The sequence below is a fragment of the Magnolia sinica genome, chromosome 8, assembly GCF_029962835.1.
Source record: "Magnolia sinica isolate HGM2019 chromosome 8, MsV1, whole genome shotgun sequence".
Classification (NCBI taxonomy): Eukaryota; Viridiplantae; Streptophyta; class Magnoliopsida; order Magnoliales; family Magnoliaceae; genus Magnolia; species Magnolia sinica.
In genome coordinates this window covers 74,295,511-74,319,017 of record NC_080580.1, presented here as the reverse complement: position 1 = coordinate 74,319,017, position 23,507 = coordinate 74,295,511, and the positions used below count along the sequence as shown (strand labels likewise).

Genomic DNA, 23,507 nt, shown 5'->3' with positions numbered 1-23,507 from the left:
AGAGTACTTTTTTTTTTTTTTGCTACGATCTCATGGGCCCCACATGAAAAGATGGTACGATAATCTACACCGTCCCTCAGTTCCTACCTATACAGGCCACACTGCAAGAAAATCAACCCGAGCCCAATCGATGGTCCGGACCTCCATATGCATGGGTGAATGTAGACCAAAAATTTCTATCTTTGCCTTGCAACTCCTCAAATAAATGGCCAGGATCACCATTTAGCCCCAATGGACTGTCCTGATCCTCATACCATCTACATGTGGGCCCCACGAGTGTTAGCTTTAATCAGACATTTTGATTTGAAAAGTAATAATACATTCCTGGTGCATCAATTCCCTACAAGATTGGACCGATGGTTCATTGATCCAGACCATTGGTCTCATGAGACTCATTACAGATGGGGAACATGATAAAACTCCTGAAGATTAGAATATCCTCGCCATTAAATTTTTCCACTTTTACCAGTGATTGCTTTATTTTTATCTTGACCGTCTACTTCAAGTACACTGATCGAAATGTTAGGACCTCTAATCATAGAGATCTTCCTGGGATTTGTGGTGCGGAATCACACATAGATGGATCTAGGATAGCAATCCAAAAGCACCAAACAAACTAAAGAAGAATACAAAGATTTAACATGGAAAACCCTTGTGGGAAAAAAAAAAAAAAACTACTACACAAAGCAACAGAATTTCACTATGAAAGAAGAGACTACAAAGTTAGAGAACTTACCCAGCTTGAGCAATTCTCAAACCTCACCTTTCTCACCCCTTCAAACCCTACTATCCCCCTTTTGAAAAACCTAGAATCCTTTTTAAAATCTTAGAATGCCTTTTAATACCTCCCAGTCTCGTATACACCTATTTACAGTCTCGTATACAACTATTTATATAGGCTTATAAATAAGCCAAAACGGAATGGGAAACAAATTTCACAAAATTTGTGTTTCCGCAGAAAATCTGTATAAAACCTTCAATGACTTCAAACTAGCTTTAATGTCATCGAAAAACGACAAACTATGAACAACGAGCAAGGGTAAAAAATCCTGAAAAAATTCGATGGCATCGAGTTGGCTTCGATGTCATCGAGCCCAACTAATAGATTGAAGACATCTGTCACTAACAATCTTTACCATGTCTTCAATCTTCAAACGTAGTTCCTTGTCCTCTTCTCTTATCTCTTCCTCGCATCATAATTTCATCTGCGCTTCTTGTGCACACTCCATCCTCCTTTTACACTATCGCTAAACTCAGAGAAGTTGCACAGAACTTGAACTTCTCCGTAGGAACGACCTTGGTGAGCATGTCTGCTGAATTCACATTGGTGTGAATCTTCTCCAGTGTTACACCTCCTTCTTCGAGCACCTGTCGGATAAAGTGGTGGCGAACATGAATGTGTTTAGTATGAGAGTGATAAAAAAAAATTAGCCAAATTGATAGCACTCTCACTATCACAGTTAACCGGCACGACCTCCTGCTAAAGTCTCAACTGATTTATCATACCTCACTGCCATATATTCTGCTTCGTTCGTGGAAAGAGTCACCACGAACTAAAGCTTCGACATCCAACTGATTGCTCCACCCGCTAGTACAAATGAGTAACCTGAAGTTAACTTTCTGGAATCCACACTACCCGCGTAGTCTCAATCCACATACCTTACCAACTTTGCTCATGTCTTCTCAAAAGTTAAGACGTAATCTTTCGTATATTAAATGTATCGAAGTAACCATTTCACCGCTTCCTAATGTTACCTGCCGAAATTTTACATGTATCTGCTCACAATACCAACTACGTATGAAATATTAGGTCTTGTACAGACCATGACATAAATTAAACTGCCAACCGCATTCGAATAAGGCACATGAGACATAACATGTTTTTCCACATTTGATTTAGGACATTATTTTGAGGAAAGCTTGAAGTGAATTGCATAGGGAACGCTGACCGGCTTTACTTGGTCCATCTCATACTTAATTAACACATTTTCAAGGTATTCTACCTGTGATAACCAAAGTCTGATCCTCTTCCTGTCTCTATGAATATTTATGCCGAGAACCCTCTTTGCAACCCCCAGATCTTTCATCTCGAATGTCCCTAATAACTGAGTCTTCAGTACGTTGATTTCAGACATATCATAACAGGCGATCAACAAATCATCAACATACAATACTAGGATGATGAATTTACCATCACTCATTGTCTTGTAATAACACAGTGATTATATTCACTCCGAGTAAATTTCTGACTTAACATGAAAGAATTAAATTTTTTATACCACTACCTAGGCGACTGTTTCATTCCGTATAACGACCTCATTAACTACAAACTTTTTTCTCCGCCCCTTTAATTTCGTAGCTCTCATGTTGCTTCATGTAGATCTGCTTTTCCAACTCCCCGTGCAAGAATGGACTCTTGACATCCATCTGATCCAACTCGAGATGGTATTGGACAACCAATACCAACACGAATCTAATACATACTTATTTAACCACTGGCGCGAATATCTCTGTGAAGTCGATTCTCTCTCTGAGTATAACCCTTCATTACCAACCTTGCTTTGTATCTATCATGTTTCCTTATGAATAACCACTTACATTCGATCACCTTTCGGCCCACCAGAAACTCTACCAGCTCCCATGTGTGATTTTTGTGCAATGAGTCCATCTCATCATCCATAGCTATCTTCCACTTTTCTGCATCAGACCCACTAAGAGCCTCCTAAATAATAGACGGGTCCCCCTCATCTGTAACGAAAGCATATACAATATTAGAGTCCTCCATGTATCTTACGGGTAACCTATGATCATGCGGTAGGTTTCTTTTCAGAGGTGGCTATTCCACCTGATCTTGTACCTCTGTCTGCACATCTGTCTGTGCATGAGTATCATCTGTAGCAATCTGGACGACGTTTACGATCAACCTTTTTGGTTCCTCTTGCTCCTCTTTATCATTCTTGCGGAATAGGGATCTTTCATCGAATCTGATGTTAAGCTAGTGACGATCTTGTGTGTGACACTGTCGAACAACCTATAACCTTTCACACCAACACCATAGCCAACAAAATATACTTTTTGGTTATACGGTATAGCTTATCTCTCTCAACTGACGGTACATGAGAATAAGCTTCACAACCAAATATGCGCAAATCAGAGTAATCAATCTTATGACCATTGCATACTTCCTCTGGGATCTTACATTCAATTGTCATAGAAGGAGACTGGTTCACCAAATAGTAGGTCGTGTTAACGACATCTGTTCATAGGTCCTTGCCCAATGCAGCATTACTTAACATGTATTGGGCCTTCTCTAAGAGAGTCCAATTCATTCGTTCAGCCACACCATTTTATTCGGGCGTGTGGCACATTATTTTGTGCCTAATGATCCATTCATCCTTTCAATATTCATTAAACTCAGTGGAAGTAAATTCACCACCATTGTCAGTCTTTAAAACCTTTATTTTTCGCCCTAACTATTTTTTCATTATTACATTCCATTGTTTAAATATGGTGAAAACTTCGGATTTACGTTTCATGAAGTAAACCTAAACTTTCCTGGAGTAGTTATCAATGAATGAAATAAACCATGACAACCCCCCAATGGAAACCTCTGGCGATGACCCCTATACGTCAGAGTGCACATAATCAAGCACTCCCTTACACACGTTTTCTAGTTTTAAAAGATAATCTATATTGTTTACCATATATACAATGCTCGCATATATCTAAATCAAAATTATTAAAAGCTGCAATCAAACAACAATCAGATAGTACCTTCATGCCCCGTTCCCTCATGTGGAACAAAAGAGCATGTCACATACGTAGAGACATGAAATCTACAATAGTTGTTGCCGCTCCACCGCTAAAGTACTCCCGATCAACCTGTAAAGGTTACCGTGTCTTTGCGCTCTCATAACCACGAGTGCCTCTTTTGAAATTTTAAGGACACCATCAATACTAGTGAACCTACACCCTACAGCCTCGAGTGTACCGAGAGAAATCAAACTTTTCTTCATATCAGGAACGTGCCTGACATCAGTCAAGGTACGCTCCATTCCATCAAACATGTTGATGCTCAGTATCAATAGCCACAATAGTACATGCATTATCATTGCCCATAAAAACCTGTCCATCATCGCATTTCTTGTAACTAGCGAACCAACTCCGATGAGGAGTCATGTGATATAATGCTCCTGTGTTAAGGATCCACTCATCTCTAAGATTGTCATGCAAGTGTCCGACCATAGACACTGATAAAATATCACCACCACTTGTCTCTTCATTAGATGTGACAACATTGGCCTCATTAGAAGAAGCCCTGAGTTTTCTTTATTTGCTTTAGGATTCGTACAATCTCTTTTCATGTGTCCAGTCATCCCACAGTTCTAGCATTTTAGTTTTCCTTTGCCCTTACCCTTGGATTTTGATTTAGATCTTGAGGATCTTGTACCTCGATCAGTATTCTTGCCCCTCATAATCAGTGCATTAAGAGATGTCCTCATGTCACCATTTAGCTTTCTCATTGCCTTCTTTTGAAGGGCTGAGATAACGGTATCGACACTTGGGGTTTTATTTGCGGTGCACATTGTCCTTGAATGACTCATACGATACTGGAAGAGAATTCAACAACATACATGATTGTTTCTCATCTTTGATCACTTCCTTCATATCTAGCAATTTGCAAACTAATTTATTAAAGTTGCTGATGTGGGCCTTCAGATCTACATCCTCTGTCATCTTGAAGTTATACCACTGTAACTACAAGTGTAGGCAATTTTCAGAGAATTTTTTTCGCATAGATATCCTCTAACTTTGTCCATAAACTAGCTACAGTTTTTTTCCTCAAAACATTATAGAGAGCCTCATCCGTGAGACATAAACGGATTGAGGATAAGGCCTTTTTATCAGGGGCATTCCATTAATTATCAGTCATAGTAGACTTTTTCAGCTCAAGAGCACCTTCCTCACCTTGCTTAGTTAAGGAACTGGTCATCTTGATCTTTCATAACTTAAAGTTATTTTTGCCTTCTTATCAGGGGCATTCCATTAATCATCAGTCATAGTAGACTTTTTCGACTCAAGAGCACCTTCCTCACCTTACTTAGTTAAGGAACTGGTCATCTTGATCTTTAATAACTTAAAGTTATTTTTGCCTGAGTACTTCTTAATATCATACCTACCACTTCCCATTATTATTAATTCTACAGATCCATATCTATACCCCAACGATAGCTCTGATACCACTTGTTGGGATTCGTGCTACAGAATCACACAGAGATGAATCTAGGATAGCAATCCAAAAACAACAAACAAACCAAAGAATAAGAAAAAGATTTAACGTGGAAAACCCTTGCGGGGAAAAAAAAAAAAACACAGCACAAAACGACAAAATTCTACTATGAAAGAAGAGATTACAAAGTTAGAAATTTTACCCGACTTGAGCAATCCTCAAACCTCACCTTTCTCACCCCTTAAAACCCTAGAGCTCCCTTTTATAAACCGTAGAACCCTTTTAGAAACCTTAGAATACATTTCAATACCTTCTAGTCCCGTATACACCAATTTATATAGGTTTAGAAAGAAGTCAAAACGGAATAGGAAACAAATTTTGCAAAATCTACGTTTTTGCAGAAAATCTGTGTGAAACTTCCGATGATATCGAACTAACTTTGATGTCATCGAAAAATGCCAAAGTATGTCCAGCGAGCAAGGGTAAAAAAATCCTGAAAAAATTCGATGGCATCGATGTTATCAAGCCGGCTTCGATGACCTCGAAGCTTGCTCGAAGTCATCGAGCCAAACTGACAGATTGAAGACATCTGTCACTAACAGTAAGGTCTATGATATCAACGGCTACAGCTTTATCACAAGCATCATCTGTACAGAGTGGCATAGGTGCTGTTCTGTGAAACGAGGCCCATAGTTCAGTAATCCAGACTGTTCATCTGATGGGGCCCACCATGTATGGACTGGGAAAAAGATATCCGAAATCCAAAGATCCTAGGCATCAACTCCTTGGACTTCCATCCATCCATCCATCCAACGTGTACATAATCTGCAACCACTGAATAGTTAAGATGATGTTGGAGTATGCAATCAACGGTCTCGATCACCAGAATGGGCCCCACTTGTACAAATTCAGCAGCCAAGGATGTGATCATAACATAATTACCCTGATTTGCATGATACCCCTCGTAGAAGTAGGGAATTAGCCTTTTTTTTTTTCCCCACATGGTTAAACTAGCCAAGCAATGTGTAAGAGCTGCAAGTTTGTGTGAACACAACCAATAACCAGACATGGGTGCCTGTCGACGTGCAAGATCCCGGCCGTTTGTTAGGCTGGTCCCACAGTGGATATACTCAAAACAAAAAATCAGGACTAGCCATTTATCAAGAGTGTCATACATGTACATCAAAATTCAGACCTCATCCACAAAGCTAGCATGACAAGTTGATCAGCCTGAATTTAGGGGACATTCAACAAGGGCCCACCTGATGAACTGCCCAGATCTCACACACACACACATGACATGTGCCATTTTGGGACTTACATCTATGGATCTTTCATTAATATAACATACGTGGTTAATGGTTTACAAGAAATGGAAGAGAAGTTCATTCCAAACATCAGGGACACCAGGCAAACACCAATGGATGCAATCAGAGTAGCTCACCGGATTCGACAACTGCTGTGGTGACAATGTCTCCCAAAATTTCCGGTAGATGGACGGGTGACCATCTTTCCGATACTCTGAGAGCTGAGTAATGTTGAGAATGGAAACTTTCGATTCTAACCTGCCCAAAACACTCTCGACCATGCGCATTGTAGGCCCATCGGACCCACTTCCCCAATAACCGTCCATGTTGATAGGAGTCTTTTCATCGAAGCAGTTCCCATCACTCCCAGGCTGCCACTCCCGACTCCTGCAGACCATAAATACTAGTATATATAAGTCCATATTCATCAAGGAAAGTTACAATATTGCAACTTTCTAATCCAAAATGGTAGATGTCTGAATATTTCTGCTTTTGCAAACTCCCAAAATAGACAAATGAGTGAGATTTTGAGTGTGTTTGCTCACTTGTATAAATATACAAGGCTGGTTTTGGTATCAGCAAAAGAAGTTCAGTTCCAAACAACCTGGACCAAGCTATTTGTGTTAAACTATTCTTTTTTCTTTTTTCTTTTTTACATGCACATTAGCAACAGTATATATACTTCACCAAAATTCAATGAAGTTTGTCAAATTACATTGAAATTCAGTGACATCCAATGTTCCAAGTATCAGCAATATTATTAATAATATCGCTGATGTCATCAGTATATATTGCCAGCTTGGTGATACCAATAATCCTGATAGTAAAAAAAAATTCTAGGTATCAATGATATATTGCCGATATATCGAAAAGTATCACCAATGTATTGTGATATTTTCAACTGTATAAATTCCAGATGTCATTTGTATCGCCAATGCATCAGTGATATTATCAATAAATATAATCAATGTATCGCAAATGTATCAATATTGCCAAAAATCTATTTATTAAATAAAATTTCCATTTCTATTTTTTTATGGATGTATGGTTGTATGATGAAATGCATGTATGTGTGTGCACGCATGCATGCATGGATGGATGGATGGATGTGTGTATGTATGCATGGATGGATGTATCATGCATGTGTGTGTTAGTGTATTTATGTATATATGCACGCATGGATCATTAGATGGATGGATGGATCATGCATGTGTTTTGTATATATGTATGTATATGCATGCATGCATGCATGGATGGATCCACCATTTTCCCCATGTTTCCCCAATGTTTTCCCGAGTCCGTGATACATGCTTTTAGGCCCCCATTAAAGGAAAACTTATTATGCATGTGTCTTTTTTGCAATTATTTGATTCCTAAATATGCACATATGTATATTTTAGCATCTCCTGAGATTCATTGAAAATTTCCACAAATTTCCCATGTTTTCCTCAGTCTAGTGATGCATTTCCAAGTATTGGCAATATCAATACATGTTTCCATGTCCCTAGCGAGCGATACATGTAACGATACCGGTACTACTAACACTAGTGACATCTACCAGAATTTTCTTCATATATAATCAATCATCACAAATAAGGGGAAGACAGAATCACTCACCAAAGATGTGTAGGAGACATGGTGACAAAGAAGACCTTTTTTTCAAGGGGATTCACATTGGAATCCACCCAATCCGCCCATGCTTCCATAGCAAACTTCATGGCTCCCAATCCATCTAGTTCTTCACAAACTCCATCTTCATCGCTGCTCCATCTGCATCACCCCAAAGCCATTCTAAATTGATGGAAACGAAATTCAGGACATTGTGCAGTTGGAGATTGAAAAAAAATAATTTTCAGCATGATTTTATTTTTTGAGGTTATCAATTGAGCAGGAAGGTGCACAGCTCCATGCATCCCTCTCCTTAATTGAGCACCACAAGAATGGGGATACATGGCACAGTGGTTAATGATCCTGACCTCCATTGCGTCAGTCCCACTCCGAATCAACCACAGTAAAAAAAAAAAAAAAAAAATCTCACTGATCCATGATCTCATTCATCTGACTGGCTGGCCTACAAAAGGAATGGTCAGCATCAAATGGAAAAGATCCATGAATAGGATGGGCAGATCGCCCAGTCTGTCTCATTTGCAGATGGATGTAAATATGTGGTGGCACCCAGCTGACATGGACTATTTACTGTGTTTGGCTCATGAACACTTTAGAAGCGGAGAAAAATAATTTATCATTTTAAAATTTCTCTCTTAGGGTGTGTTTGGTTGCACAAAATGTCATGAAATTTCTTGATATCTCATGATAAATCAGTCAAATAAGGTGCAAAATATCCTAAAATTTGATGGTATTTGGTGCAACCAATTGCACCCTTAGTAGTATTTCCAAATATTGCAAAATGGGGTCTTGTGTTATATTGAAAAGAAAGACCTCTTTAATATCCACAGGAGTACCATTTTATGATTTTTGGAAATTATATTATGAGTAGAAATCCTAGAAATCATGAACTGTTTTCAAATGCATTTAGATTTTCCCCTTCTTTCTTCACATCTCTTTATTCTAAATGAATCAGCATGAGAATCATACTCACAGAAGTTTTATATTCCCTTGTCTCCACCATAGGTACGTATTAAAAATCAGTATATCTGCCTTTTCCCACTCGGATGCATGCTTGAGAACTGAATCTGGCCGGATAATCCGATCAGCCATTCTATGGTTTACTGGATCGTCGGAATTTGACTCCACGAGAAGCGGAGCCCAGTAAAACTCAACTGAAGCATTGTATTCCTATGCCACACATGTATACATACTTCAGCATAAATCAGTAGTTACATATCAACAAGAATCATCCAAATGATTTTTATGCAGCCCAAAAGTAGCCATGACCCAGATATCCAACAAATGGATTGGGTCCATGAAACTGTCTAATCAATTGGTGGGCCCATATGGTAAATATTATTGAAATATTTCATATATTGAATAGCTTTTTATAGGAAAAAAAAATTATTTATGCATGGTCTAAACATAACCTTAATTTCAGTACTTATTTCTACTTATCATGTTATTCAAAAACGGTTACGTAGGCCGTTATGCGATACAGGGCTGTAGTAGCCATTCTGATAAATAATAAACAGGCCAATACAGGGCAGTAACGAACCGTTATGGGCCAATACATTTTCTTCCTTTGAAAAAAAAAAAAAGACTAACGCAATTTCATTAAAAGGAGCGAAAACTACAAGAGAAAGAGAACAAGAACAGAAAAAAAAAAAAAAAGGGAAAAGCCAAGAAAAAGGCTACGCAGAGCTGGCGTAAGCCATTAAGCAACAAGGAAAATAAAATCCGCTTCCCTTAAGGAGCTGTCATACGTGGCCCATTCAATCACCAAGTTGAGAGCTTTGAAGGCAACTTTCTCCACGGAGGAGGAAGAGTTACGGAAACATCTATCATTTCTTTCCAGCCACACTGACCACCAAATGGCGAGGGTGGCCATTTTCCAAAGCCGAGTTTTTGGCTTCCCTAAACTGACGCTGTGCCAGGCTTTGAGCAGCAAATCGACTGACCCAGGGATGCACCAATGAATATTGAACCTTCTGGTGAAATCTGTCCAAATGAAATAGAAAAAAGGGCAGTGGACTAGGAGATGGTCGGCTGATTCCGCTTCCTTCATGCAGCAGAGGCAGATGTTGGGTAGCACCATCCCTCTTTTCCTCAGGTTGTCTACAGTCAGAATTCTCTTGTTGGCTACCAACCAAGCAAAAGCTAGAATTTTGAGGGGAGCTGAATAGAACCAAACGTGGTGAAGGGGGGCAAAGAGCGGAGTTTGAAGAGGGGCGAGAGCATTGTAGAAGGATTTATCTGTGAAACGCGAGGACTTGTCTGATTTCCAAATAATTTTATCCTCAGCAATGGGGTTAGGACTGGTCCTGTAGACGCATTCCAGCAGCTTGGCATAGTCAGGAATCTCCTAGTCTTCGAGATGTCTTCTGCAACAGATGTCCCAGACCAGCTTTCCTTCTATGTAGGAGAAACAGTCAGCCACCAAGATGTCTGAGTTGAGGAGCAATCTGTAAATAGAGGGAAACACGTCTTTGAGGGGGCTGTCACCTACCCAAATATCCTTCCAGAATTTGATTTTGTTGCCCTTTCCGAGCTCAAAACCGACATCTCTGAGAACCACTTTTTGATGGCGAATGATGTTCCAGATAATCGAAGCCTTATACTTAGACGACGGATTCGTCCACCAGCCCCCGTGCGATCTTCCTTATTTGCACTTGATTATCGAACTCCACAAACTACCGTCTTCCGATCCTAACCTCCAGATCCATTTCCCAAGCATAGCCCTATTCATGCGGCTGAGATCCTTGATGCCTGCTCCACCCTCTTGATAATGCTTGCATACTTGCTTCCAATTCATGAGATGAAATCTCTTGGGATTCTCTTTGTCGTGCCATAGGAAGTCACATCTCAGCTTGTCGATGGCTGCTAGGACTGAGGTAGGGCATTTGAATAGGGACATGAAATAAACCGGCAAATTTGAAAGGGCGGATTTAATGAGAGACAGACGACCACCAAGTAGGAGGAAGCGGCATTGCCATTTGGTGAGACATTTTTCGAATCTAAGGATTACCTTATTCCAGGCCGATTTAGGAGGCGCACCTAGCCCCAGCGGCAGCCCCACATATGATGTCGGGAAGGAGTCTGCGCAGCACCTAAACTGAGAGCAAAAGCCTGGATTTCTTCTTCTGCTAGGTTCACCCCGAACATCTTGAACTTTGCCATATTAATTCGCAAGCCCGAGACCATCTCGAAACAACGGATGGCCGTGCGGAGGTTGTCCATTTTACTAGGAGAGGCCTTAGAGAAGATGAGGATGTCATCCGCAAACTAAACGTGCGAGATCTGATTGGGCTTTCCTTCAATGCTGATGCCAGAAAGGATGCCTTCTGCCTGCCCTTTGTGAAGCATCCTAGACAGAGCCTCGACAACAATAAGAAAGAGAAACGGGGATAGAGGATCCCCCTGCTTGATACCCCCGTGACTCTTGAAAAAGCCTTTCGGCGAGCCATTGATAAGGATATAGAAAGGGGAGATCGAACGCACTCAGCAATCCACCAACACCATTTATCGCCGAAGCCCATCTGCTTTAGCATGTAAAGAAGAAACTCCCAGTCGACGTGATCATACGCTTTCTCGACATCCAAGCTGCAAAATATGCTTTTTGAGCCAGATCGAGAAGAGGAATGGAGGCATTCATTGGCTATCAAAGCACAATCAGTGATCTGTCTACCCGGGACGAACGTGCATTGATTAGGAGAGATCACTGATCCGATCACATTCTTTAGGCGGGACGCTAGAACCTTCGCCAGAATTTTGTAAGGGCCTCCAATCAGACTGACAAGACAAAAATCGCTGAAGGAAGTGGCACCCGCGACCTTTGGAATAAGAGCAATGAATGAGGATCCAATGTCTTTGGATAACCTGCTTCTCGCGTGGAATTCAGCCAAGAACTTCAAAACATCTATTTTAATGATCTCCCAGAAATGCTGAAAAAAGCGAATCAGTAAGCCATCGGGACCGGGCACCTTGTCCACTTGAAGCGAGTTGATAGCAGCTTTTACTTCGTCTTTGGAGAACGGCAATTACAGGGCCATAACAGCCTGTATCATAATGGCCATGACAACCACCCTAGCGGCCTGTATCATTTTTATTTATTTATTTATTTATTTTTAAAAAAAGGACTATTACAGGGCCATTACAAGTCTGTAGCGGCCTGTATCATAATGGCCATGACGGCCACCCTTAGTAATATCTAATACTGTGCCTAATGACATTTGAAAGACTTGAAATTGATGATGTCTGAAAAGCCTTTTGAGTTAGCTTTCAAATGAGCTCAAAGTCTGTGATTCTAACATGAATAGGGTGAATTATAATTGACTTAAAGGATTTTATAGTTGTGATGGAATTAAATGATAATTTAGTCATGGTTAACATTTTTTTTATCAAAATAAAAGGTTGGAATTAGAAAGAGTGGACTGTCAACAATCTTAACAAATTCCTTGTTTTTCAGTCGTATTGTTACTAAAATTGCACTCCATATAATATATTTTAGTTTGACAAATTTTAAATCATTTAAATTCTAAAGCATACTTCTATAAATCTATATTTGTGTTTAAGCCCTCCCTTGTCATGTCAATTAAAACTATGTCATCTGTAAACAACATACACCATGGGATCTCTTCCTGCAAATGCCTCATTAATTCATCCATAACCAATGCGAAAAGGTACAAGCTCAATGCCGATCCCAGGTGCAAACCTATAGTAATTGGGAACTTGCTTTTCTTTACATTAGTGGTCTTCACAATTGTTACCACTCCCTCATACACATCCTTAATGGCGTCAATATATACTCTTGAAACTCCTTTCTTTCCTAACACACCAAATTCACTCTCTAGGACCTTATCATATGCTTTCTCTAAGTCAATAAAGACCAAAAAGACATCCTTCCTCCTCTCCTTATATTTCTCCATCAATTGTGTGTGTGTAACTGGATAACCTCCAACCTATCATATTCATGTACATGCGACATCCACCCATCCAATATGTTGGCCCCACCATGAGAATCACCTTGTGCATAAATCATATGAATCCACTCATCAGGTGGCCCACACAACAGAATGTAATGTATAGCCACTAATAAATAACAAAATACAAGTGTTGTCCTCCTGATTAGTGGATGGGCTGATTTTTGCATGAGGTGATCCTCATGGTAGAGCCATCCACTGGGTTGACGTTAGCTTATCATCGAACCAGTTGGATGACTTATTATCGAGCCTCTCTCTTAAATGTAGGGAATGTAGGGAAATGCTAATGTCCCCACCGTCATGGGGATATTAGCAATGTCCCCAAAGCTTTTAGATGACATGTGGTATGGCCAAACATCAATGTGGACAGCCAAACATCAATATGGACCTTTCATTCATCCATACTATTGGGGTCAAGCCATGCTGAAAAAATCATGACGATTTGGAAATCCTCACCATCCAATCAATATCATGAAAACGGGCAGTTAAGATCAAACAGAGAAACAAGATAGTTCCCGTTGTCATTTAGAATTGTTCATGCAACAGGTCCAAACATAGATTGCTTATGATCCCAAAGAAGCAATTGTTTTGATGATGCAATACATATGATCTATCGCTCATAAACAATGGATGGTTTCAGGATGTTAAATATCCAATTGGCATGATTTTTAAACCACAGCTATCCTTAGTTGGTATGAATCAATGAACAGTTTGGATCAATGAATGGCAGTGCAACATATCACTTACACACAGCCATCCAGCCACTCACCCTCACGCCCACCACCCACCTGGTCACCCATGCCATAACCATCCCCACACACACGTGCACGAGCACACAAGTGCACACAATCACACTCTTATGGATGTACAGTGAATGATGGATAAAAGATGAGTTCTTTATTTATTTATTTATCTTTATTTTTTTGGAAAGATAAGTTCTTTATTAATCCTCAGTTTGGATTAAGTTGGAGTACGATGCTCCAATAAGTGGTGTGACTCAACTAAGAGTTCAGCTTTAACATGACTTCAAACCCAAAAATTTGAATCAGGTGTTCGAATTATTGCACAGATTCATCTGTCCATCATTCTTGTTGACTCAATTATTAAATAAACGAAATCCCTGCTTCATATTCTGTGCACTACCTACCATACTATTTGGTCCCATGGGAGCTTACTCAGGGAGAGGACAGGACCTGCCACTGTCCATTTTGAGGACCAACGCCATACAGTTATAAATTGTCCAAGGATAGAGCAAGGACTGAAGTTGGTGAAAATCATCCATGGGCATGCATCATCATCATTATCTTAGCCTTCTTCCAACAATTTGGGTAGGATTTTAAATGGCAGATAGGCAGAAGTTACAATCAGATGTCTGTGACTGTCCGCCGGTCATCAACCATCCTGCTTTACCCACTCACATGCCAGCATGGGCAGAGACTCACATTGACACCACTCACATGCCAACATGGTCCCACCTCAGATCGACTCCCAGGCCCCAGCTCATCCATTACACGTCCTCCCCAAAGGTTGAGAAAGAAAAGGGCCATGGAGGGGTAGTTGCTAGTCAAACCGCTAAGTACCAAGTGGCAAAGCATGGTATCTATTGGACGGTAGATGAGAACCATGAATGTAGTAGCATGGCATAGCCGTTTTCTGAAAACTGAACATTGATCGACAATAACTCTACAAACTTGGAATGTTTCAACCAACAGCTAAAACAGTTGGACGTGGCGCCGTCGGGAGAAATATACATAACTGCACATTTCTACAAACATGTGCACATGGCCACAAAAATGACCACATCTATGTGCATGCATGTTCTATCTATAACATTTAAAAGACCAAGTCATGTTTCCTCATTCATTGTAAAGTCATGTAAATATCATGTTTGGCAGCACTTTCGAAGTATATCTATTGAACTTGGTGTTATCAACATTAAACGTGTTTCTCTTTTTTAACTCGCTGGCCCAGATCACAAGTGAGATTAGAACGGGAAGGTCCCCTTATCGTCTCACTTGTTACTTGGAGATACTTCAACATGGTCACCTTGGTGTGTTTGGATCCACTATTGAATTGAATATCAACAATTTATTTAATGAAGTAGAAATGAACAAATTGCATTTACCTTAGCATTAATATTTGACAGATTCAGCTCCAAATTGCAACCATGTCACTTTCAGGTTGGCCTTGAAAGGAAGGTATGTGCAATTTGAGGGTTTGATTTCACTACGAATACTCGGCAACAACATTAGAATTTGATCATTTCCTCTTATTTAAATTGAATATTAGCAATTCAAAGCATTAATGTATCCAAAAGCAATCAAGTGATGTACTCATTCATTTATTCCAGGATATATTTCAGCTTACCTCTGCCCTGAAAATGGTGAGACGGGCATTGGGTGACATGGATTTGCTACCATTCCCGATGGCTGATTGTAACAAACAAACCATGGATATCCACTGTCCTCTGTCGAGAGAATCACCAACAAACATCAACCTTTTGCCTCTTAATTTCTCCAGCATTTCAATTGCATTCCACCTTAAAAAATAATTAATAAGTAAGAAGTCATAAGACATTTTCATACTCAAAACAACCATACACCCAAAAGAAATCCGGAAAATGAGTTTCCTGCGGAAAAGTCACCATGCCACAAAACAGAACTATATTTAAAACAAGCATGGATAGCTGATTTTCAAATTGAAAGGAAAAAAGATACATTGCAATATATCCAAATTATAAAACTAGCATACACCCAAAAGAATGTAGTTGTTGATAACCTAACAAACGCCTTTTTCCTGTGAAAATGTTGAGTCATTTCCATGCCACAAGACAGAACTATGTTTAAAACAAGCATGGATAGACCACAGTGGCATTTCCCACAACTAGTAAATTTTAGCAATTCATCCACCATATATGTGGCACATACAAGTACCCCCCATCCAGATCATGGGCCTCATTTTGGATGGAGCATAGACCGATGCCAATATAGATTGGACAATCCCAGATATCTTATTTCACCTGTTGAGGTTGGACAGTTGATCATTCCCTTTCCTGACCACACATTGATAACCACCAATTGGACAGTTGAGATCGTCCAATCAACATTAATTTTGGTCCATGCTCCATCTACCATGAGGCCAGTGATTTGAACAGCCAGGATTATTGTACATGTATGCCATGTGTACAGTGAAGGAGTCATCAAAATTTAGTAAGGTCTGGCAAATGCTCCCAACAGTCTAGCCCAACTAACATATAATGAAAAGAATATTACCTCCCATGTCCAAAGAATGTTGAATTTTGTGCATGTACAAGTTCAAACCAGGAAGTTGTACTTACCTCTTCAAGTTACAGTCATGAGGTTGCCACCTCCACTTCTGGTACATTGAATCCGGCCTGCCATGTTTCCTGCAAGCTAACTGATCTGACATATATGGGCAATCTCCCTCGTTGTAGAGCGGATGTGAAGCATTGTCAATGATCCATCTTCCCGAAAATACATCACACCTTGTTGGGCTTCCACTCTCTAGATCTGGTTTCCCCTTTGAAGAAATCCATCCGTCGTGGATGCTGTAGTTTCGACTCGAACTACATGCTTTGGACCAGTCCAACTTATCTAAAATTCAAAACCCATCATTCCAAGAGATCAAATAACAACACTAAATCATAGAGAAGCAATCAAATGATTCCAAATCATGAAATTCAAAGAACATCACATCACCCCAGAGTTTTCCAAACTTAAACTCAAAATCCATCGCCCTAGAGTTCAAATAAAGACACTAAATAAAGGAAATGAAGAAACCAATCCAATCTTCATAAAATTCAAATTCTCACTTCAATAGATAAATGAAACTAATCTAGCATTCATAAAACTGAAAACTCATCACCTTTAATTGTTCAAGGCATCAAAAGAAAGGAAGAAGGGCAGGACACAATCTAAACCTTCATGAAATTCAAATTGCATCACTCCAATAGATCCAATAAATGAATCCATAAAAAAAAAAAAAAAATCTAAACCCACAGATCAATATACCACCCCAATCTTTCTAAAACTCAAAACATATCACCACAATTGTTCAGACCGGTTCAGCGAGTCTTAATGTCAAAGATCCACCACTCCAATCAAATATTAATTCAACTTTCCTGAAACTCAATCCACAATGGTCCAATAGTTTAAACAAAGACACTATTGCCCTGTTTGGAACCTGTCGGAGAAGTGTTCTAAGATTAAGAAAACATCATCCGACATGTGCTATCATTACAGCCACTTCGGCAAAAGGATGGCTTTTTGTGGGATAACAAGGAGATATTGTGGCACTTTATAACAAAAATTCAGCTATTCATGCTTATATGACTTTGATGATAGGAAACGTCAAGGAATTTATTTTATCAGAGTATATTTTCCTCGCAGGTGCCAACACAGCCTAAATCACAAGAAATGAAGGGAACAAATCCAACCTTCATAACATTTAAACCCATTACTCCAGTGGATCAAATAAACAAATCCTGCATTCCTACAATTCAAAGCCATCACTCCAATAAATGAAGTTCAGCAATCCAATCTACCTAAAATTCAAAACTGACAACTCAGATAAAGGAGTTAAATGCATCCAACCTTCTTTGTTCAAAATTCATCACAAGAATAAATGAAATAAACCAATCCAACCTTCATTAAATTCAAAATCCATGTCCCCAGTATATCACAGTAATCCAACCTTCCTAGAACCAGAGGATCTATAAACTCCCAAGCCTTAGAATATTTGTACCGTCCTAAAGAGACTGACCAGGACAAGCAGAGCACATGGATATTGATCCAGGCCATTTATCCGATGGCAACACTGGATTAACCATGCACCAAAAGTATCCCATATTGGAAGACCCCAGCCATCTAACCTTTGGCCTTCTTTGCATTCTATGTAGAGAATTGCTGTACTATAACTGTCAATTGCCCTTAGCAAGCCACTGATAGAAGGATTAGGATTGTCTCATCAAGGAATACTTTTGGGTATGGTCCGACCATGATTGGACCCATCAACAGATAGGATCTCTGAACCATGGTCCCACCTGTATGGAATAGGTTCCTAAAACAGATGCTACTCTGTGGCTAGCATCATTGAAATGATGTGCAGGTCCCTCATGGTTTCACATGGTAAACATTTGCGATGAATGATAAAGACAGTTGATCTTGAAGGCAACCACGTGGATAGTAAAGTGGGCCAAATATCACAGCAATTGAACAACACCAAACATCCATTTGTGCATTTTTGTGATTAAATGTCAACGGTTCCTCTTGACATTCCTCATGCTGGCAAGATAGGGCAACTACCAGAGTCCAAACCCCTGGCTTTTGGGATGCCCCATCTGTGTGGTAGCCCACAAGATTAACCATCCATCCCTGATCATTTCATAAAGTGATGTCTGCGATGAGAAGGGAACGGCATGAACTTCTAGTGCTGCATTGAAGCATTCCTCTTCCTTGTAACAATCACCACAATGGATCAAAGAGACCTATAAGGCTACCCTTGAGAAAATTTCAAATCCTGCCCTTGCTTGGCACATCTTATGTAAAATCAGGCCTGTTCATCGGATAGGCCCCTCTACGAACATAGCATTGCCTGAAAATCATAAAGGACCCATCATCAGTTGGGGCATATCCATACATGTGTCGAGCATGAACCGTTAGTTATTCTTTCTAATGCCCAATTTGTTGTTGATTAATGTCTTAAATCTGTAAATCAACATGCATGTCGATGACAGTTTGATGCCATCAAGCAGGCTTCGATGACATCGAAGTCGGCTCAATGCCATTGGTAAAATCCAAAATTTATCGAGTTGGTTGCTGGACACTTTAGGTGCCCTGTTCAATGCCATCGAAGGCTAGTCGATGCCATCAAAGGTTGTTCGATGACATCGAAGGCATGTTCGATGCCATCGGTAAAATCCAGAAAAATCATGTTTAATCGTAGGAACGTTTTGGTTGTTAGTTTGAAGCCATCAATGGTCTATCAATGTCATCGAAGTACCATAGAAGGTGCCATCGAACGAATGCACAAAGTCACGCAAATTTGCGTATCTGCAGGATTTGTTTCCGATTTTGATTGTGATTATCCTTAAGGCTACATATAGGGGTGTAATCGGGATTGGGGAGTATCTCAAGGCTTTTTGATTCGTTCCTATAGTTTTCAAGGGCTTGTAAGGGGAGATTCGAGGCTTGTTCTCATCAGGTATTCTCTTTATCTCTTGTAATTTCTGCTTTCATAGTGATATAAGTGCCGTGATTTTTTCCCGAAAGGGTTTTTCCACGTTAAATTCGGAGTCTTTGTGATTGGGCATGTTTGTGCTATTGGAATACTTTGCTTGATTACCTCTGTGTGCTTCCGCGATTCCCCAACACAGTTTTCCTATAAAAGCCCAACCCACCCAGTGACTGGACCAAGCCTAATTATCAAACCACGCCATGCCACACAGATGGTACGACCCACCTGATGAAGGCACCGGATCTCATACACAATGGGAAAGTCCTACGAGTAGGCCTGGCATTTCTGTTAGCTCAAACAAACCATCCCACAATAAATTCAAAAACCCCATCAAATCAAAACATTGGTAAATAAGCAAATCCATGATCCATACTTCATAAAATTCAAAACCCAGTTCCCCAACTGACCCAAAAAAAAAAAAAAAGGACTAGCAAAGAAATAACTCCTACGCGTATCAAACAAAAACAAAAAACCACTATATGCTATTACCAAAAGTAGAGAAAGGGTGTAATGAATACGTCAAATGTGGGGGCCTCCCAGGTTCAAAACACATCAAAATCCAAAACCCATTTCTCAAACAGATCAAAAGAACAAACAGAAGAAACCCAAAAGGCAAAAAAATAAATAAATAAATAAACAGAGAGATCCAAACAAACTAAGAAGAGTTCAAGATTCACCTGAATACAATCTCTTGGGAAAGTGATTGGAGAAGTTGGTGGGAAGAGAAGCAGTGAACAAGGCATGGGAAGTGACATCAGTAACAGATGCTTGAGACTCTACTTGGATTTGGATTTCTCTATTGCTTTCAGTGTAGAAGATGGAAGCTACAATGAAAGCACAGAACAGAAGAGCAAAGAGAGGAAATGGAGTCTTCTTTTGTCTCCATCTCTGCATTTTTCTATAATCTCTCTCTCTCTCTCTCTCTCTCTCTCTCTCTCTGATTGTCTTTCTTTTTCTTGGATGTCTAGCTCTATGTGCTTTTCTTTCTTTTTCTTTCTCTCTCTGATTGTCTTTCTTTTTCTTGGATGTCTGGCTCTATGTGCTTTTCTTTGTTTTTCTTTGACGTTTTGATTCTCATTCTCCCATCAGTTCCAAGGGGTAGACGAATGTTGGACTGACCATACTAGGTTGACTTGCGCGCGTAGGGTTATAACAAGAGTCGCGGTAACCGTCTCAGTTCGGCATGCGCAGGAGAGATCTGGAGCGCTGATTAGGTGGGAGCAAGAACTAACATTCGCCTCTTTTGTAGGACATCTGATACCATATAAATGGTGGACCTCACCATGAAGATCATCTGACCCTTTAAATCTAGCCCATTCATTTATAAACAGGCCACGTTTGGGACGCGAATTGCGTGGAGCTTCGTTGTTTAAGTACTCTGTGGGGCCCACCGTAATGTATGTGTTTTATCCACGCGGTCCGTCCCTCTCTTTCTACTAATTTTAGTGCATGATCCCAAAATTGAAGCATATCCAAATCTCAAGTAGACCACACCACGTAAAACAGTAGGGATAATGACATCCATCCATCCGTTGAAACATTTCTAAGGCCGACGGTGATGTTTATTTTTCATCCAACCTGTTCATAAGTTCCCACATATCTGGATGAAAGTAAAACTTAAATATAACCTTGATCCAAAACTTCTATAGTGCCCTAGAAGCTTTCAACAGTAGGCGTTCAACCCCCACTTTTTCCTGTATGTGGTCCATTTCAACTTCGTATATGCTTCAATTTTTATCTAATACTCTAAAATGATATGGGGAAAATGATGGACGGCGTGGATAAAACACATATATTACGTTGGGCCCTGTAAAATCCTTACACCACCTCGCTTTTTCCTCGTGTTGGATTCACCACGCAATACGCGTTCCCCACGTGTCGGAGTCGTAAATGGGAGAGATGACCGAGCTGAGACCGAGATAGCGAGTGGATCAACGGTGGGACTCTTGCATCCAACGGTCTGTATTCAATGTATGGGTTTTACACGACTACATATTTAAGGTATGAATTGGGGCACGTGCGGAGAGATCCGGACCACTAGTCAGGGGAAGCGGATTTTCCGGTGTAGCACACGTCAGCTATCTAGCTGGTGATTTGACGTCACCAAGTTATGTGGGTCACATCATGAGGTATGTGTTATATCTAAACCGTCCACCAATTTGGCGCTCGTACTAAGTATTTACTTGAAAAATAAGATAGATCCGCATATTAAGTTCGACGGCGCTGAAAAAAGCAGTGGGGGATTGAACGTCTACTATTGAAACCCTTTTAGGGATCGCAGGAGTTTTGAGTCAATATGGTATTTGTTTTTCCTCTTAATCTAAGTCTTTGCGACCTTATGAATAGATTGGATGGAAAATTAAAAGGTACTGTGGGCCCTATGAATGTTTTAACGGTGAAAAGCATCCTCGCCGCTGCTATTTAAGGTGTGGTCCACTTGAGATTTGTATATGATTCATTTTTTATCTCATTCTCTAAAATAATCTCTAAAAGTGGGATGAACAGTGTGGATATTATAAATACATCATTTTGGGGACTTTGATCTCATTTTAACCATTCATACAACTCGGAGCTCAAGGAGCGTCAGCGGTCGTCTTCACACTACACGTATCCACACCGGTATACCGCTAGTGTGTGGTACACCAGCCAATCCGGACGGTTGACCTAAAATTACCAGATCTCCATATTTAAAGTACAGCTTTGGCCCCTTTGTTAAATGTAACAGCATTTATTTCGCATGGAAAACTTTTCAAGTGGAGCTCCGGTTGTTTGGTGGACCAGATCTTTAACACGTGTGCCAAGTTAGCTTATGTGCTGCGATTCTCCTCTCCCATATCTTCATGCGCGAATTGCTTAGCATTTCCAAGGACTATGTCGTCCTGCTGAATATACAAGATACCGTCCATATGAAGCCACAATACGGTGATCCAAACCGTTGATATGATGGGCCCGATCGTTGAAGGTAAAAGCATTCTAGCTCTCAGATAAATGGCCCACCATTACTCGGCGTACGACAAAATACCACAGCCATCCAACTTCAATAGAAAACCGTACAATAATCAAGGTTTTCAACCAATCCGCTTCCGTCGGCGAGCTGTGCTGCCCATAATCAGTTTGTCCGAAGGCTTTGATATTCTGGCGGAGTACGATGGATGATACACGAGCACTTAGAAATTGCATTCGTAGCATCGAAATAATTAAAATTAAACTCTTCAAATTATGGATCCTATTTAAGATGTATCATATACCAAAAATTACGCTTATCTGAATAGCTGACTATTGGATTGGTACACATTATATTGGACGGTTGGAAATGAAAAGCTGTCCATGAATTGAACCTAAGGATTTTTCAACCAGTTTGATTTTTCAAAATTGGCTTAGTAGCAGTAGTTTTATAATTTAATAGTTTTAGTTTGGGCAATCCATGCGATGTGTGCAACTTCTCGGTGTCTGCGTATCAAGTGGCGTACACCTCCAGAGTATCAAAAAGGGAGCGGATTAGGTGCGGCCCTGACCGTGAGCCCCACCTTGATGTATTTATTGTATATCCACTCCATCCATTCATTTTATCAGATAATTTTATTAACATATTTTAAAAATTAAGCATATACATATTACATTTCGATCACACCGTAGGAAGCAATGGTGATTGAACAGTCACCATTAAAGCTTCCTAGAGAATATCGTAATTTTTATTCGCCATCTAACCTATTGATAAGGTTAATCAGACCTGGATGAAGGTAAAAAACAAATATTATCTTGATCCAAAACTTTTATGTCCCATAATAAGTTTTTAATGGTTGATCACCACTGTTTTCTACATTGTGGTCCACCAGAGATCTTTATCTATTTAATTTTTTTTCATAAGCCCTGAAATGATATAGATAAACTAATGGACGGAGAGGATATAGAATTGTTACATTAATGTTGTCCCCACGAGGAGGGCCGCACTGTGTTAGGTGCCGCAGGGACCGCAGCTAATCCGCTCCCATCAAATAATTCACTGTCGGAATTTTCACTTTTGAGAGGGATGTCGAGACAGTACCTTTGCCGGTACTCACCACTAAAAAGAGTGAGACTTCACGTACGTGAGAAGATCTAAACCGTTCATTAACTGTTCCTAAT

At 40.0% G+C, this 23,507-nt stretch overlaps 1 protein-coding gene across 1 annotated transcript; it reads right to left on the bottom strand.

Moving 5' to 3' along the window:
• Positions 1-6,283: 6,283 nt before the first annotated feature.
• On the bottom strand, positions 6,284-20,372 carry LOC131253432 (protein trichome birefringence-like 35). Its single transcript, XM_058254419.1, has 6 exons — positions 20,060-20,372; positions 16,465-16,741; positions 15,495-15,666; positions 9,137-9,333; positions 8,155-8,307; positions 6,284-6,924 (listed from the first exon to the last, which is right to left on the bottom strand). Exons 1-6 carry the CDS (start codon positions 20,274-20,276, stop codon positions 6,594-6,596), a joined length of 1,347 nt encoding a protein of 448 aa, XP_058110402.1. The 5' UTR covers positions 20,277-20,372; the 3' UTR covers positions 6,284-6,593.
• Positions 20,373-23,507: the final 3,135 nt, after the last annotated feature.

Coding starts and splice junctions, on each gene's coding strand:
- LOC131253432 (XM_058254419.1), bottom strand. CDS start 20,276: ATGCAGAGATGGAGACAAAAGAAGACTCCATTTCCTCTCTTTGCTCTT. Junction 8,308..9,136: donor CAAGGGAATATAAAACTTCT/GTGAGTATGATT, acceptor GGGGTGATGCAG/ATGGAGCAGCGATGAAGATG. Junction 6,925..8,154: donor ATGTCTCCTACACATCTTTG/GTGAGTGATTCT, acceptor TATGGTCTGCAG/GAGTCGGGAGTGGCAGCCTG.